General features: G+C 41.4%; 1 protein-coding gene across 24 annotated transcripts in view; it reads left to right on the top strand.

Moving 5' to 3' along the window:
• Nucleotides 1-9775: 9775 nt before the first annotated feature.
• The window catches only part of Celf6 (CUGBP Elav-like family member 6), a 29105-nt gene continuing 22565 nt past the window's right edge, over nt 9776-16315 (top strand). For 17 of the 24 annotated variants that reach the window (XM_026387696.2, XM_026387680.2, XM_026387691.2 and 14 more), the window contains exons 1-2: nt 9893-10037; nt 14108-14190. In XM_026387696.2, coding sequence (XP_026243481.2) covers nt 9893-10037; nt 14108-14190 — 228 coding nt within the window. Of the gene's footprint in view, nt 10038-14107; nt 14191-16315 lie in introns of all 24 variants that reach the window. The other 7 variants (XM_077800029.1, XM_077800032.1, XM_077800031.1 and 4 more) reach the window with 1 other exon arrangement.

Below are 16315 nucleotides of genomic sequence, written 5' to 3'. Positions count from 1 at the left end.
TGGTCAAGACTATCAGTGGGGGGAGGAGCATGCTGTACCCCCACCTCCACCATTGTCTCTCTGGTCCATTAACCTGAAGATCATCATTATATCTTGAACTCTCCACAGGTCAGAATCAGTGATCCACAGAGAGCATCCAGTCTCTTCAATACACAAATCAGTGTTTCCCCATCTCACCTCTCCTCACTTGGGTTGTGCACTTAATGTCCCATCTGTACAGGCCTAGAATACTTGGGCTTGCTAGTGTTCTCTGTGCACCACCTGGGGGCAGGAAAGTGCCCAGATGGTTCCCTGGCTGCAGTCATCCTGGGAACAGTCCTCACCCAGCCCCTGCTCTCCTGACTCTATTAAGGAGGCAAAGTGGGCCCCAAGGAACAAAGTAAGGGAGCAGATGGAGACCATTTGTACCCCTCCCTCCTTGGTAGGAGTTGAGGCTTTGTGCCACATATTATCCCTTCCAGGACTCTGATCCAGAGTGGTGTTACTGATGTCTTCAGGGGTATGTCAGTAGATTCCTTTAGGGATAGGCTATCAGGATTTAGGGAGCACGGGTGTCACCTTAGCATTAGCTACGCTCTGTCATTGCCCCCAGACTTCTAGGACTGCAGGGATAGGAGGAAAGCTGAAGTGATGCTGGGAAAGGGTGAAATGAAGGATTTAGACTGAATTTATGTTTTATTGATGTAGAGGCATATGCTTATGGCAACACTCCTAGCATTTTTAATGTCCAGAGTTTTGTTAATAGCTTTGATAAGCTTAATCAATACAGGGCATGACAAGTATGTGTCATTTTTTTTCCACTAAGAAAATAAGCAAGATGGGCTGAGGTTTTGGCTCAGCAGTAGAGCACTTGCCTAGCACATGCGAGGCACTGGGTTCCATCCCCAGCACCACATAAAAATAAATAAATGAAGTAAAGATATTTGGAAAAAAAGAAAATAAGCAAGAATTAGGTGCTTTGTTTATTAAAATAAATCTGTATTTTTCCTTTATCAATAAACTCTGAAAGGTTGAAAATTAGTATCCTTTCCTATACTATTATATAGTATAACATAAGTACAACATGTAAATAAATACATATTAACTAATTTTAATGAAATGTGTACTTGTTGAATTTCTTCATTACTATTCACTCTGTATATACACATGCTATATATGTGTATATGTGTATACTTATATGTACATACATATAGGACATACATAAACATACCTCTTCATAATTGTCTTAGTTGTTTCTAGAAATCTTTTTTGAAGCAGTCCATGGGTGTGTTTCTAATTTTTCAATCTGATTTTTTTAAATAAACAATGTAAATGAACTTGCCTTTTCTTTACAGTAATCATTGAGCTCTAATCACATCCATGTTATATCTTCCTTAAGCCCGCAAATAGTCTTATTTTTAAATTATTTTAAAAGGTTCAAACAGAAAAATGTAGAGGATCAAATAATATACAGTATAACCACTGAACTCTAGCATATCTCAGTAATCTTATTTGTTTCTGGATTGTATTTGTAAAAAGTTGAAGCCTACATAGTCCCCCTTCTCAGTCCTATTTCCTTCCCCCAAAATAACTCCTTTCCAGAATTAAATCTCATTTTCTCTGGAGTACCTGATACTTAGGTGTGATTTTTCTTCACTGTTAGTAAATTCTTTATGAATCACTTTATAGCAAATTAGAAAGGGAGGTTATGAAAGTCACTCAAAAAAGGGTGTGTGAGGTCTAGGGTTATAGTTCAGTGATGGAGCACTTGCCTGGCATGTGTGAGGAACTGGGTTCGATTCTCAGCACCACATATAAATAAATAAATAAAAATAAAAGTCCACTGACAACTAAAAGTATATATTTTTTAAAAAGGGTGTTTGAGAGGAGTCAGAGCTGCTGCCAGCCAGGTATGGGTGGGAAGGGGTTCTCTGTTCGACTGCTTGCTCCTCTGGAGTATATAAGACAGAGCATGTGGCCAGGTATCTGGATAATCTATTATGAAACAGGATCTTTGAATGTAGAAATTCAGAGAAAACTGCTGATGTTTATGTAGTCTCATGTAAGTCAGAATTCTAAATGGCAATGTATGTGGAGATCCAGCTAGGGGAATAAAAGTGCTTTGTCACTTTTAGGAGTCTGCATGTCAGGCACTGTTACAAGCACTACAAATAGTGGTTTGGGGGCTGGGGGTGCAGCTCAATGGTAGAGCGCAAGACATCCCCAGTACTGAAAAATACAACAGTGGATGTTAACTTATCTCATTCCAACTGATGAGGTAGGTATCAATATTATCCTCATCTGACAGATAAGGGAATGGATGTAGGAAGGTTGAGTGACTGTAGTTTATGGTTACACAACTACCCTGAGACAGGATTTGTACTCTGAGAATACAGCTCCAGGCTCAACTAGCTAATTACCTTCTAGAGCTGGCATCCATGGGCTGCTGCCCCACTTCACACCAGATGTTTTCATGCGCCAACACCATATACAGATGTACCCGTAAAGCCAGGGTACTCTGCTGTATCTAGGCTCAAGTCCATTTTCTCCCCCATCTTTTAAATGAATAAAATTAAAACCTTAACTGTTTTCCTCATTTAAGTTGCCTGAAATAATCAAAAGTTCATCTCCAGAGGCTGAGGTTGTATCTCATTTGAGGAATGCTTGCCTTGTATGTGTGAGGCACTGGTTTTTGATCCTCAGCACCACATAAAAATAAATAAAATAAAGGTATTGTGTCATCCTACAACTAAAAAAAATTTTTTTCCAAGTTTGTCTACTGGGGGCTGGGGTTGTGGCTCCGTAGTAGAGTGCTTGCCTTGCAAGTATGAGGCTTTGGGTTCAAGCCTCAGTCAGCACCACATAAAAATAAATAAACAAAGGTATTGTGTCCATTTACAACTAGAAAAAAAATTTTAAAAAAGGTTTGTCTCCATTTCTCCACTTCCCATTCAGGCCTCAGGACCCTGCAGGGCCTCTCTCACCTAGGCCAGCAATAACCTATATTTTGCTAAAGCAAGGGGCATCTCTTAATAACACATTATATGTCCTTTCCTTGGACTTTTCGGATTTTGATTTCTCCTTTGAAATTCTTCCTTGCCAGACTTCTGTAAAACCGTTCTTCACTAAGTGTTCTCCTCAGCAAACCCGCATCCCACAACTATTCAAGCCTTTAAGGATTTGTCTTTTTTCTTCTATGCAATCTCATTTATACTTGGACAAATCTTCAGCCCTCTCTGTCATCTGTGTCTACCTATCTACCTACCTATATCTATCCATCCATCCATCAATCATCTGAACTGCTGGTAGCCAATATCTACTTCATTTTACCTTAATGTCCAACACAAACTTTAAGTTCATGTCCTAGGCAGAATTTCTCTTTTATAGCTTCCTACCCAACCCTCCATCACTATTCCAGTAGCTATTACAGCTGAATCAAAGAATTGTCTTTAATTTCTTTCTATCACAACTGTCACCAAGATGTGCTCACTCTATATCCATAACTCTTAAATTCATTTACTCTTTCCATTTCCAGACATTGCCACTGTCTTTGTTTAGGCTTATCAACTTCCTCTGGATCCTGACAGACATATCTGCTTCAAACCTTCCAGACTTATTTTACGTTTTTTAATTTTTCAAAATGAACGCATTGTCCAAATCACTCCTTCAAGATGATATGTCTCCTTACTATGATCTATGGAGGATACATGCCCACCCTATGGGGGTGAAAGTTCACTATATCAGAGGACACCCATAAATTCATCTGTAGTCTTCTTTCTCCATTCACAGCAGCTACATCAGTAATGGCATCCTTCCCGGGATGGGACTAAAAAGGTCACTGTCCTTAAAACCTGACACGCCACCAAAGCCTGCCTTTGTTGCTCAAACCATGTCTGTTAGACCACTGAATAAGTAGCACTTACTAGGGGAAAAAAAATGATGTCTCTAGAGCTCTCCATAATAACTTCCTAATAGTCTACATGTATTAATTGCAAGGAAATAAGCTGGCTTAGGCAAAAAGATAACATTGCCTCATATTATATATTTCCACATATATATTCAAATGTTTGAGTTATAGCAGTCTAGATAAACAACAGCATGCCTCTTGTAACAGAAGTAGAAAACTAAGCCAGGTGTGGTGGCACATGCCTGTAATCCCAGCAGTTTGGGAGCTGAGGCAGGAGGATTGTGAGTTCAAAGCCAGCCTCTACAACAACAACAACAACAGAAAAGCAAGGCCCTAAGCAACTTAGCAAGACCCTGGTTCTAAATAAAATATTAAAAAGCACCACTTAGCTCAATCCCTGGTTAAAAAAAAAAGTGAACAATTATATGATCCCAGGAATAAACCTATTAAAAGATGTATAAGAACTTTATGGAGAAAGTTATTAAACTTTTGGAAAGATATAAGAAGACCCAGATGTAGAATGTTCTTGATGACTCAATATTATCAGGATTTTAAATTAATCTGTAGATTCAATGTGATTCCAATTAAAATCCAATTTTATTGTTTAATTTTGGAACTTGAAGCTGACTTTAAAGTAAGTGGAATAACAAAGGGCCAAGAATATCAAAGTCAATTCTCAAGTAGGGAAACATTTGCAATGTGAAATAGAGTTGACAAACAGCCAATACATTTTTCTTATTGGTCTCATTTATCCTCAGATGTATATGAAACTGCAGATAGTCAAAGACAAAATCTTGAAACAAAGTCAAAGGAAATATGACATTACCTATAGAGGATCAAGGACAAGAATTACATTGTACTTTTCTTCAGAAAACATGTGAGCAAGAAAAAGAGTAGAGAGAAATATTTAGGAAGGAAAGAAGAGCCCAACCTAGGATGAAGAAATTAAATAAGATCTAAATAAATGGAGAGGCATTCCATATTTGTGGATAGGAAGAGTTAACATTGATAAGCTATCAGTTATTTTCTAATATGGTCATAGATTCAGTGCAATACCAGAAAGCTATTTTATGGGTATTGACAAGGGGATTCTAAAAGTTTTTATAGAAAGGCAGAAGACCCAGACTATCCAACATGGTATCAAAGAAGAACAAAGTTGGAGGACTGACAACATTCAACTTTGAGTTTTATTATAAAGTTACAATAATCAAGATAGTTTAGTGTTAGGTGAAAGTACAGAGGGATAGATCAATGGAACAGAACAGAGAGTCCAGAAATATACTGGGCTTTAACAAAGAAATTGATGTAGATTCTATTTAATAAATGATGCTGTTGCAAGTGGACATACACAGATAAAATATAAACATAATTATAATTCATGGTGCTAGGCATGAAACCCAGGGTGTCCCATATGCTAGGCAAGTGCTCTACCATTGAGTCTACAAACCTCAGCCGCAAATGGGAATTTTAGAACTGAAAAAATACAACAAAATGGAAAACTCAATGGATGAGCTCAGCATTAGATGCCAAAGAAAACAATCTGTGATTTTGAAGATAGAACAATATAATTTTTCCAATCCAAATAACAGAGAGAAAATAGACTTAAAAAATGAACAAAGGATGGGCGTGGTGGCACAAGCCTATAATCCCAGCAGCTCAGGAGGCTGGGAATGTGGCTTAGTGGTTAAGTGCCCCTGGATTCAATACCTGGTACCCACTCCCCCAAGAAATTAATAGTCTCAGGGACCTGCAATATTAACACAAAAGATCTAACATTACTGTTTGCATAGTCTTAGAGAGAAAGGAGAAAAAGCATAGGCCCATACAAGTACTTGAAAAAATAATGGCTGAAACTATCAATATTTAGCAAAAGACATAACTCTACAGATTAAAGAAGCATAGTGAAACCAAACAGGATAGAACCAAAAATATGCACAATAGGACACATAATAATCAAACTTCTTAAAGCTAAAGACAAAGATAGAATTGAGAAAGAGATGTCATCTGACTATAAGAGGAAAGCAATTTGAATGACAGCAGATTTCTTATCATACTAGGAAAGTCAGAAGGAAGTGGCACATTTTCAAGAGGCTGGTGTTGTGGCTCAGCAGTTAGAGCACTTGCCTAGTATGCATGAGGCCCTGGGTTCAATCCTCAGCTTCACATTAAAAATAAATGAATAAAATAAAGCTATAAAAAAAGAGAAAAAAGAACTGTCAAGTTAAAATTCAATATTCAGCAAAAGTATCCTTCAGAAATGAAGGGAAATCAAGACATTCTCAGACAAAGGAAAATTTAGAGAATCTATCACCAACAGAACAACTCTAAAAGGATAACTAAAAGAAATTCTTAAAATGCAAAGAATATGAAAGGATGAAGGAATTTTGGACTACTGGAAAGGAGGAAAGAACAATGAAAAGAGGAAAAACATGAGGAAATATAACAGACTAATTCTTCCCTGAGGTTTTAACAAATGGTGTTTCAATAACATTTCCTGATGTGGTTCTAAAAGTATGTAGAGGAAATATTTAAAACATAAATGGGGGAGATGAAAGGGACTTACATGTATGTAAGGTTTCTACACTTTACTCAAACTGATAAAATATTAATGGAAGTAGACTACAATAAGCCATGTATATACAAGTTACTCCAGGAAGGCAGGAGAGAGGAATCAGAAAAGAGAACAAAAAGAAAATGAAAAATTAAATGTCAGACACAGCCCTAAAATATTGATAATTAAATGTAAGTGGCCTAAATATATCAACTAAAACAAAGATTGTTATAGTGGGGTGAATAAAAGACCCAGCTATATGATATTTGTAAGTTACTTTAATTATAACTGTGAGACTGAGCATATAGCTCAATGGTAGAGTATCATGCATGAGACCATAGGTTTAATCCTCAGCACTGAAAAAAATTATTTATACACACACACACACACAGTTACATAGTTTGGTTCAAAGCAAAAGATCAGAAAAAGATATATTTTTCAAACATTAATTAAAAGAAAGCATAAGCGCCTATGTTTTAATATCAGATAAAGTAGCTCTTGGAGCAATAAGTTTACCAACAGAAAATGTGGCACATAATGGTAAAAGGGTCCATCAACTAATAAGACACAATTTTACATGTATATACCCCCAAAATGGAGTCACAAAATATATGATGCAAAACCTAATAAAACCAAATGGGGAAATAGACAAATCTACAATTATAATTGGAGATGTAAACAACTTTCTCTCAATAATTGATAAAACAACTAGACATAAACCAGCAACACATAGAACTGTACACCATTAACTAACAGACTGTAAATGGTACATAGAGACACTTTACCATGTGCCTGTAGTCACAACCCTTGGAAAGTTTGAGGTAGGAGGGTTGCATGAGATCAGCCTGGGAAACCTAAACCCCATCTCAAAAAATAAACAGCTGGGCACAGTGGTGCACACCTGTAATCCCAGTGACTCAGGAGGTTGAGGCAGGAGTATCACAAGTTCAAAGCCAGCCTCAGCAACTTAGTGAGGTCAAAAGCAAATCAGTGAGACCCGTGTCTCTAAATCTCTAAATAAGATATAAAAAAGGGCTGGGAATGTGGCTCATTGGTTAAGGCCCCTGGGTTCAATCCCCAGTACCCCCCCCAAAAAATCCCCCAAACCAAACCAAGAAATACCCCAAACACTCAACCCAGCAATAGCAGAGTCAACACCACACTTTTTTTTAAGAGAGAGAGAGAGAGAGAATCTTTTTAATATTTAGTTTTAGTTTTCAGCGGACCCAACATCTTTGTTTGTATGTGGTGCTGAGGCTCGAACCCAGGCCAATGCATGCCAGGCGAGTGCGCCACCGCTTGAGCCACACCCCCAGCCCCACACATTCTTTTCAATAATCTAATCAACAAAACATTTTCCAAAATAGATCATATTCTGTAGGCAACAAAAGAGACCTCAACAAATGGAAAAGAACTGAATGGTATAAAAGAAAAGAGCAGTAGACTCAAACTAGAAATCAATAACAGAAATAGAACAGGAAAATCTCTAAACATCTGGAAACTATAGAACACATTTGTAAACAAAACAAAACAAAAAAACCCCATAGGTCAAAGAGAAAATCTCAGGGAAATTTTAAAAATACATGAAAGTAAAATGTTCTGGTTACCCATTTTATAATCAACTAATTATAAGGAGAAATTTTCTATTAAGAGAGAAAAATATTTTTTAAAAATTATGATTTCTGAATTTGAATGTTGGTTTAAGAAATTTTTTGATGATTCCGATTGTTACTGATGCTCTTGGGCATTTCTTGAAGCAATGATCACATGTTGTGCTAAATCTATTAAAACAATAAAATTAGGGCTGGGGATGTGGTTCAAGTGGTAGCACACTCGCCTGGCCTGCGCAAGGCACTGGGTTCCATCCTCAGCACCACATAAAAATAAACTAAAGATTGTGTCCAACTAAAAAATAAATACTTTTAAAAAACAATATAATTAGCACTTCTACTGAAAGAGAAGACTTTTGCGGAACAAATATATAATTTATAAACTACTGCTACTTTGTCCAAATCACTGGCCCATCAAGAAAATACCTAATCATGTACAAGAGTAATAAAAATCCATTGGTTCTGGTATTTTCCCAACCTTCTGTCGTAATAAAATAAACACAGCTTTACATATCATTTTTGTTTTTATGAACGTGTATTTGTTAAAATAAAAGGCAAACATAAAATCCATAAATACAATAGTAACAAATTGCAATTTGATTTATAGCTTTTAAATATTTAAACACGCGATACGTCTATTTCCATATGCTCCTTGCTTTAGGCCCAGCAAATGTTAGGGGCGGGTCTGGCACTAACCTCCTTGACACTTAAAATCTCAGCATCCTTTTCCGGAAAAGGGGGATAACACTCCCGAGCTCACAAAATTGGAATGAACCGGGTACCCGGTGCGTTAGTAACGTGTGCTTAAAAAATAAGGGTAATATAAGTTTTCTCACTCTTTGGAGAAGGAAATCACTGTTCAAAGAATGTTTGGGGGTTTCTTTTTCTTTCTTTCTTCTTTAAAAAGTCTTCCTTTTCTTTTTAGGATTCAGGGGAAACGGGTGCGTTTGAAGCTCGGCAGTAAGGAAATAGTTGAAGACATCAGAGAGATGTGTAATGGGGAGGGACGGGATCTGCTCAGTGGGACTGGCTTAGGTAGTGGGCAAAGAGAAGAGGAATCCCCATCTACCTCCGCAGAAAAGGCTCCAGCTTTTGGAGGTGTGTGTGCCTGCATTTGCCTGTGTGTGAGGAGGGGATTAGCTCTGACTCTCGCAGATACCACCACGCATGACGAAGCTACTTCCCTCTCATGCGGTCCAAGGCGCACACGCGCCATCCACGGCCACGCCCGCACATTCTCGACACATACAGGGCATCAGAGGGTCCTGTTGCCATAGCGAGCAGCAGCGCGTGAGCCCGGCCGCCCCTCCCGCCCCTGGCAGAGCCTGGTCAACTCCCACTCTGATTGGCCTCTGCTTCCTCATTATGCAAATCATTTGCGTAGACTCAGCAGCCAGCTGCCTGACGTCACCAAGCACGGGGGCTGGGGCTCGGGGCTTGGCTCCGGGAGCTCGGGCCGGAGCCCAGAAAGCGCGGCGCTGGGACCTCAAGCTAGACCCCAGCGTCCCGCCGCCTCGGCTCCGGCCCGCCCCGCCCCGGCCCCGCCCCCTTTCAACCCGCTCCACCCCTTCTACGCCCCTCCAGCCGGACCCCGCCCCCTGGGCAGCCCCCCTCCCTCACCACCCGGGCCCCGCCCCCTCCCCCCTGGCCCTCGCCACCGGTCCAGGGAGGGGACGGCGGGACAGTCGGGACCGGTGGGACCGGCCGGAGGGCGGACTGGGCGGGGATATGGCCGCGGCGCCCGGAGGGTCTGCGCCGGCCGCCGGCCCCGGCCCGCGCCTTGGTTTCAGCACCGCGGACAGCGGCGTCGGCATGAGCGGGCTAAACCCAGGTCCCGCGGTGCCCATGAAGGACCACGACGCCATCAAGCTCTTCGTGGGGCAGATCCCGCGGGGCTTGGACGAGCAGGACCTCAAGCCGCTGTTCGAGGAGTTCGGCCGCATCTACGAGCTGACGGTGCTGAAGGACCGGCTCACCGGCCTCCACAAAGGTGCGCGGGGTCAGCTCAGCCCAGCCCAGCCCAGCCCAACCCAGTCCAGCCCTGACCAGCCCAGACCCAATCCAATTAGAGTGCAGTCCAGCCCAACCCCAGTCCCAACCTCAGCCCCAACCCTAACCCTACCTAGAGCCAGTACAACACCACTCCATTACCTGCCCCACCTAAGCCCTGTCCCCTCCCTAGATCACAGAAACCCCAACCAAGAATTTTCCCTGGGGCATCCTCCCACTGATCATCACTCTGGTCCGCTAACATGTTCTTCACATTTACCTCCAAATTCCTACCCTTTGCCTATCATATCCCAATAGTCCCTGCCTTTCAGTTGAACCTCTTCACCAGTGCTCCCATCAGATATCCCAAATCCTGGAATTTGGAAACTTATTCCATCGTCTAGCTCTTGAATTACACACGATCTTATGAAACCTGAGCCCAAGCATTCCTTACCCCTCCACTGGGTGCCACATCACTCAGGCCTAACCACTCACATATCTTAGACTTGCATCCCTCCTCTGGCCTCCAACTCCAACCAACCCCCAGAGCCTTCATTTGACTCTTAGATTGTCAAACTCTTCCCTTCTTCCCTTTGAACCCAAACTCTTCCCTTCTTCAGGACCCAGGCTTGTCTAACTCACAGAATCCAATTTATTTCCCAGGAGGCTCTCAGTTCCAAATGCCACCCCCTCTCAATGTTTGACAATAATATCAATCTCTCCTAACCTTTGTCAGAATCCCAACACTCTATCTTTTCTAATTTGAGTCCACAACCCTGACCTCAGCTGGGAATGCTACCACCCTGTGTCCCCTTTATCTTAGGTTTCCCCTTAGGTGAATCCACACTTCTACCTTCCTTTAATCTCCCTTTCTTTACTCTTCTTTTCTCCTTCCCAATCCTCTTGATGGCCTACTGCTTTCCTTCTCTCACAGGTTAGTCCCAGATCAGAGCACTCTTAAGGTGGGTGAGGCTGAAGAGGAAGAAGGGGAAATCTTCTCCTTGCCCTTGCTAAAAAGACAGAAGCACCATGGTCCTGTATGGCCACACCCCTTTTTTCCTGTAGAGAGAGGGAGGAGGCTTGTTTACATGCAGAAAAGTCTGTCCAGGCTGGGCCCTAGTAACAGAGCCAGAGTCATGTGCCATTCATTGACAGGGAAAAGGAGAGAGAATTTGAGGAGAAACAGTTTGTGGTTTCAAGGTTTTGATGGTGAAGGATCACCAACTGTCCTTCATGAAATTCCTAAGAGAGGAGTGGTGGGCCTTGGTTAACAACTAAAAGTAAATTCCTAGGGGTTGAGAGCTGGAATCAGATTGCCACCTCTTTTCACTTGAAAGACCTTGGGGGTTCCTTGGCACACTAATGTAGGGGCTTCAGGAAAATGCCTACAGAAGGCCAGGACTGTCATCTGGGTGGGGGTACAGCTTCCACCCTTTGGGTTGGGGTTATGTTAAAGAGTCCATAAAAGGACAATGTCACACCATCCAGACTCCTTATGATGTAGCTTAATTGTCTGTCTGTCTGTCTGTCTTTCTACTTACATTAACTTATTTTCTTATTTTTCTGGATATTGATTTCAGCATGTAAGTACAAAGCTAATCTTTGTAGGCTATCTTTATAATAAAGGAAGTGTATAGAATACCTTTAATTCTCATTCTTCTCTCTCAAACATTATTAGAGTCTCTGAACTGTTTCCTCATTCTCTCTTGCCCCATTTAGCTTTAATTCTTTCTGGTCCCCCCCCCCACACACACACACACAAGCTATACTTCTCTGGATTACTACCCTTCCATTCTTCTTCCTTCTATTCTAGGTAGTCCATAGGCTCCATTAAGTGGCAGCTGAGCCCCTGAACCTTTCAGACAGCTTTCCCCTCCCCACACCTGATTCCGACATCAGATGATATGGTTTTGTGGCAGAAGATGGAGTAGTGATGTAAGAGGAATCGGGTATTTGTCAATTTATTTCCAACAAACTTGCATCTTTCCAAGGCAAGTGTTGCCTTACAAGGTGATCATGGAGGGTCTCCAAGTCAACATTTTCTATACCTTCTCCACAGTGACAGTGACGTCTGAAAGCTAAAGTGACTCATTTTCCTCTTGATGGCTGGATACCGATGGAGGCAGCCATAGTGTCTTGAAAACAACCCCAGTATGAGAGTTAGAAAATTCCAAATGCTGGTTTGGTGATGTAGCTCAGTGGTAGAGTGCTTGCCTGGCATGTGTGAGGTCTAGTTTAGTTCCCAATACAGAGAGAGAGAGAGAGAGAGAGAGAGAGAGAGAGAGAGAGAGAGAGAAGAGGGGAAAAAAGGAAGAAGAAGAAAGGAAATTCCAAATGCTGCCCTCCTACTGACACATTCTCTGGGTTTCAGTTTCCCCACTGATGCTATAAGAGCCTGGCCAGGAGTTCTCTGGAGATACTTTGAATGGCAGATAACTCACCCATCTTAAGGAAAGAGCTCCACAGAAGAAAATGTTCCCATTGACTTTTCTAGTCTACTGAGGACTAAATGGGAAACTACATTAAGCTCCTAATGGCTTCCCACATCCACTTTCTCTTCCTTCAGCCCCTCTCCTTCCTATACTCAAAAGGCTTTTTTTAAACACACACACACAACACACACAGATCTTATCATATCACTAAGACCCTTTAGTTGTTCTCCATTGCACTCAGAAAAAGTTCAAAATCTGATTGAGGCCTGTAAAGCTATATGTGACCTGATTCTTGCATATCTCACTAGCCATATCCCCATTCACCAGCCCCTAACCATATTAGCCTCTTGTCCATTTCCCCAACACTCTAAATGCTTGGCTGATACTTCATATATGCTTTCCCTCTGCCTGAAATAATCACCAGCCTCTTATCACTTGCGCTTGGTTCAAGAACTCAATGTTCTTGTTCTTGAGGACTCAGTGTCTTCTTTGAGACATTCTCTAACCCTTTGGGCTCAGTTGTCCCTCATAATTTGTTGTCTAATCCACATGAAAGAAGGGAATGTATCTATCGTGTTGCCTCTCTCTCCCCTAATCCATCAAAATACTCTACCATAATGAGTAAGTATTCAGTATTTTCTTTTTAAAATTTTTTAGTATTTATTTTTTAGTTGTAGTTGAACACAATACCTTTATTTTATTTATTTATTTATTTATTTTTATGTGGTGCTGAGGATCGAACCCAGAATCTTGCATATGCTAGGCGAGCATTCTACTGCTGAGCCACAACCCCAGCCCCCCCCTGTCAGTATTTTCTGAATGAATGAGTGCTCATGAATGTTTAAAAGGAAAAGCTGTCTGCATCAGTGCTTCTTAATAGACTATTGAAAAAAAAAAAAAAAAGAGAAAGAGGGGTAGGCTTGTTCCTTTGCCTCATTCCAGACTTTCCCTTCCCCATATCTCTTAACCCTTTTAGAGGAGTCAGATTTGGTGTACAGTAACCCTTTGAGAGGCCCTATCTTGAAGCCCTGGGAGAGTTGAGAGATCAAGCTCTTGGATAGGATTAGAGGGTCCCTGAAAGCTCCCACTTACATAAAGCCCTTAAACTAGAAACATCTTCCAAGCCTCAAATTAACCCATTCCCCAGCTTCAAGTTTAGTAGAGGGAGGTCCTAGGCTTAGCCTCAACCCTGCTCTTCCTTTTCTGCCTCCTCTCATCTGAAACTGAGTTGGGAAGAAATTGAGGCTGATTCTAGGAGACTCGGTGAGCCTGTATCAAAAAAGAAAGGGGAGTCTGGGTTAAAGATGAAGGCAAAGCTGCTTATGGAGGTTTAACCCCAACAGACTTACAGCTGGAGTGGGGAGGGGAGCTGTGGGATTGTATGAGCATGTGACAGCGTGTGGGTACATATGTTCCCTGGGCCGGAGGGCAGGAGCAAATGATAAGGAGTCAGAGATATCAGTCCCCAGGCATATGAGGACCCTCCTTTCAAAGAAAGTGGAAGGCAGAAAAGTCTACTCAGAAGTAGTGTTCTTGTTAAAAGGAGAATGGCCTTAAGTTTGTTGAATTAATGGGGTGTTTCCAACAAGAGTATTTGGGGGTTTTAGGAAACAACCTGAGCCAGCCTCTTCCTCCTCAGGCTGTGCCTTCCTCACCTACTGCGCCCGGGACTCTGCTCTCAAGGCCCAGAGTGCACTGCACGAGCAAAAGACCCTGCCTGGGGTAAGTTCACCAAGATTTGGGGGGTGGAAATCACCTCAGCTGGGGACAGTGCCCTATATGCATGCCAAACCAGCAGGTGGAACTGATTTGGGACAAAAGACTAGAAGCAGAATCTTCTTTCTAAGAGAGGGCTTACCTATGCCATGAACAACTGCAAGTTCTGTGTTAAATACCCATTCTTCTGGATAGAAAATGGGCTCAAGATCCTTGGGTCAAGTATTCCACCGCACCTCTTATGAGAAGAATCAATATTGTGGGCTAAACTAGAAATTGTTCACACTGGCCAAAATCATGGCTTTGAGTGTTCTTTGTCATTGGAGTGAACATGTATATAGTTACATGGGAGAGAGGATCTGCTAGGCTATTACCTCATTTTCTCCAGTTCTAGGATCCCTGATAGTACTTCCCTCTGGTCCTCTTTCTTCAATGGTTTTTAGGGATGCCTTGACTCACCCTGATTGTCCTTGCTCCACACTTCAAACTCTTGGCTAAAGTTAGGGGAGATCTGATTCTATAGGCAGCTAGGCTTATAGGTACCAATCACATCTGGTCTGCTCTTGGCTAATGAATAATCACTGGACAAAACTAAAATGGACCATGTATATATGATATATGAAAATACATCCTACTGTCATGTATAATTAAAAAGAACAAGTAAAATTTGTTTTAAAATAGCAAAGTGGAATCTACTGCCCATATGGTAGAAATAAGAAGTAACCATTTAGAGCCAGCATGGGTTACCAAGATCAAGTCATCCTGCTAAGCCTCGTTTTCTCTTGTCCCATGAGTAGTATGGCTAGAACAAGAGTACTGTTCAAATGCCATGGGCAGGCCAAACCTGGGACTTATGTCCATTCTAGGTCTCAAAGTTAAGAGGGTTATTATCTTACCAGAAAGAGACCTGGATAAAGTGAAGGCATAAACTATCACCCCATGATATACATGGTCCACGGGGTGATATTTTGAAGGAATTTGGGATATGAAATGGAGAAGATAGGATCTAATGGGGACTTTAATAGGGGGCATCACAACACAATAATTAACAATATTGGTTTTCTTTTTTAAAATATGCTATATGTATTTTTTAAGAGAGAGAGAGAATTTTAATATTTATTTTTTTTAGTTTTCGGTGGACATAACATCTTTCTTTGTATGTGGTGCTGAGGATCGAACCCGGGCCACACTCATGCCAGGCGAGCACGCTACCGCTTGAGCCACATCCCCAGCCCAAGAATATTGGTTTTCAAGCTTTACAGACCTAGATTTTGATCTCAACTCTTCCATTTACTTATAATCTTGAACTTCAGTTTCCTCATTGTCAGGAGTGAGTACTAACACCCTATACACTGGACTATAGTGAGAAAAAATTGAGGCTTAGCAAGTGCAGATTAAAATTTCAATAATGGGCTGGAGTTGTGGCTCAGTGGTAAAGCACTTGCCTCATACATATGAGACACTGGGTTTGATCCTCAGTACCACGTAAAAATAAATAAATAAAGATCTAAAAATTAAAAAAAAAATTTCAGTCAGGCATGACTGTCCACATGGAAAGAGGAAAAGCTGGGTCAATCCCCAAAGAGAAATTCTGAAGAGGGATTTGGTTTTCTACAGGTGTCCCAGACATTAGGATCAGATCAGGGAGTATAAGAAACAGATACTAGCATCAGCTCAGTTTAATGAAGTCACTTCTGTGAACTGAAGCTGTCCAACAATGGAACAAGCTTTGCCAAGAACTGATCAAGCTGTTGATCAGTTTGTCTTGCTGACTCTCCTAGAACTAATCTTAGTAACTGAAGCAATCTGACTCTTGGGGACTTAGTGCCAAGTAACACCAACCCAACACCATCACCAATGCTCTGTATGTAGGCTGTGGAGTCAGACAAATATAGTGTGGATCCAGGCCCTGTCCTGTGACCTTGGGCAAATGTCTACTGCTATGCCTAAGTTTCTTTACCTGTAACTCATAGGGTTATAATGGTTATGTGAGCTAAGTGCTTAGCATAATTCTTGGCAGAAAATAAGCACTCAATATAGGTTAACTGGTGTTAGTATAGCTCTAATAGTAACAGCAGCATTAGTTGAAATCGGAGAAGTCATCATTGTATCTAACCATGGGAGCAAATGA

This window comes from Urocitellus parryii, chromosome 6 (assembly GCF_045843805.1).
Source record: "Urocitellus parryii isolate mUroPar1 chromosome 6, mUroPar1.hap1, whole genome shotgun sequence".
Taxonomy (NCBI): domain Eukaryota; kingdom Metazoa; phylum Chordata; class Mammalia; order Rodentia; family Sciuridae; genus Urocitellus; species Urocitellus parryii.
Note: the sequence above shows the minus strand (reverse complement) of the source record. Positions and strands in the feature narration are given on the sequence as shown.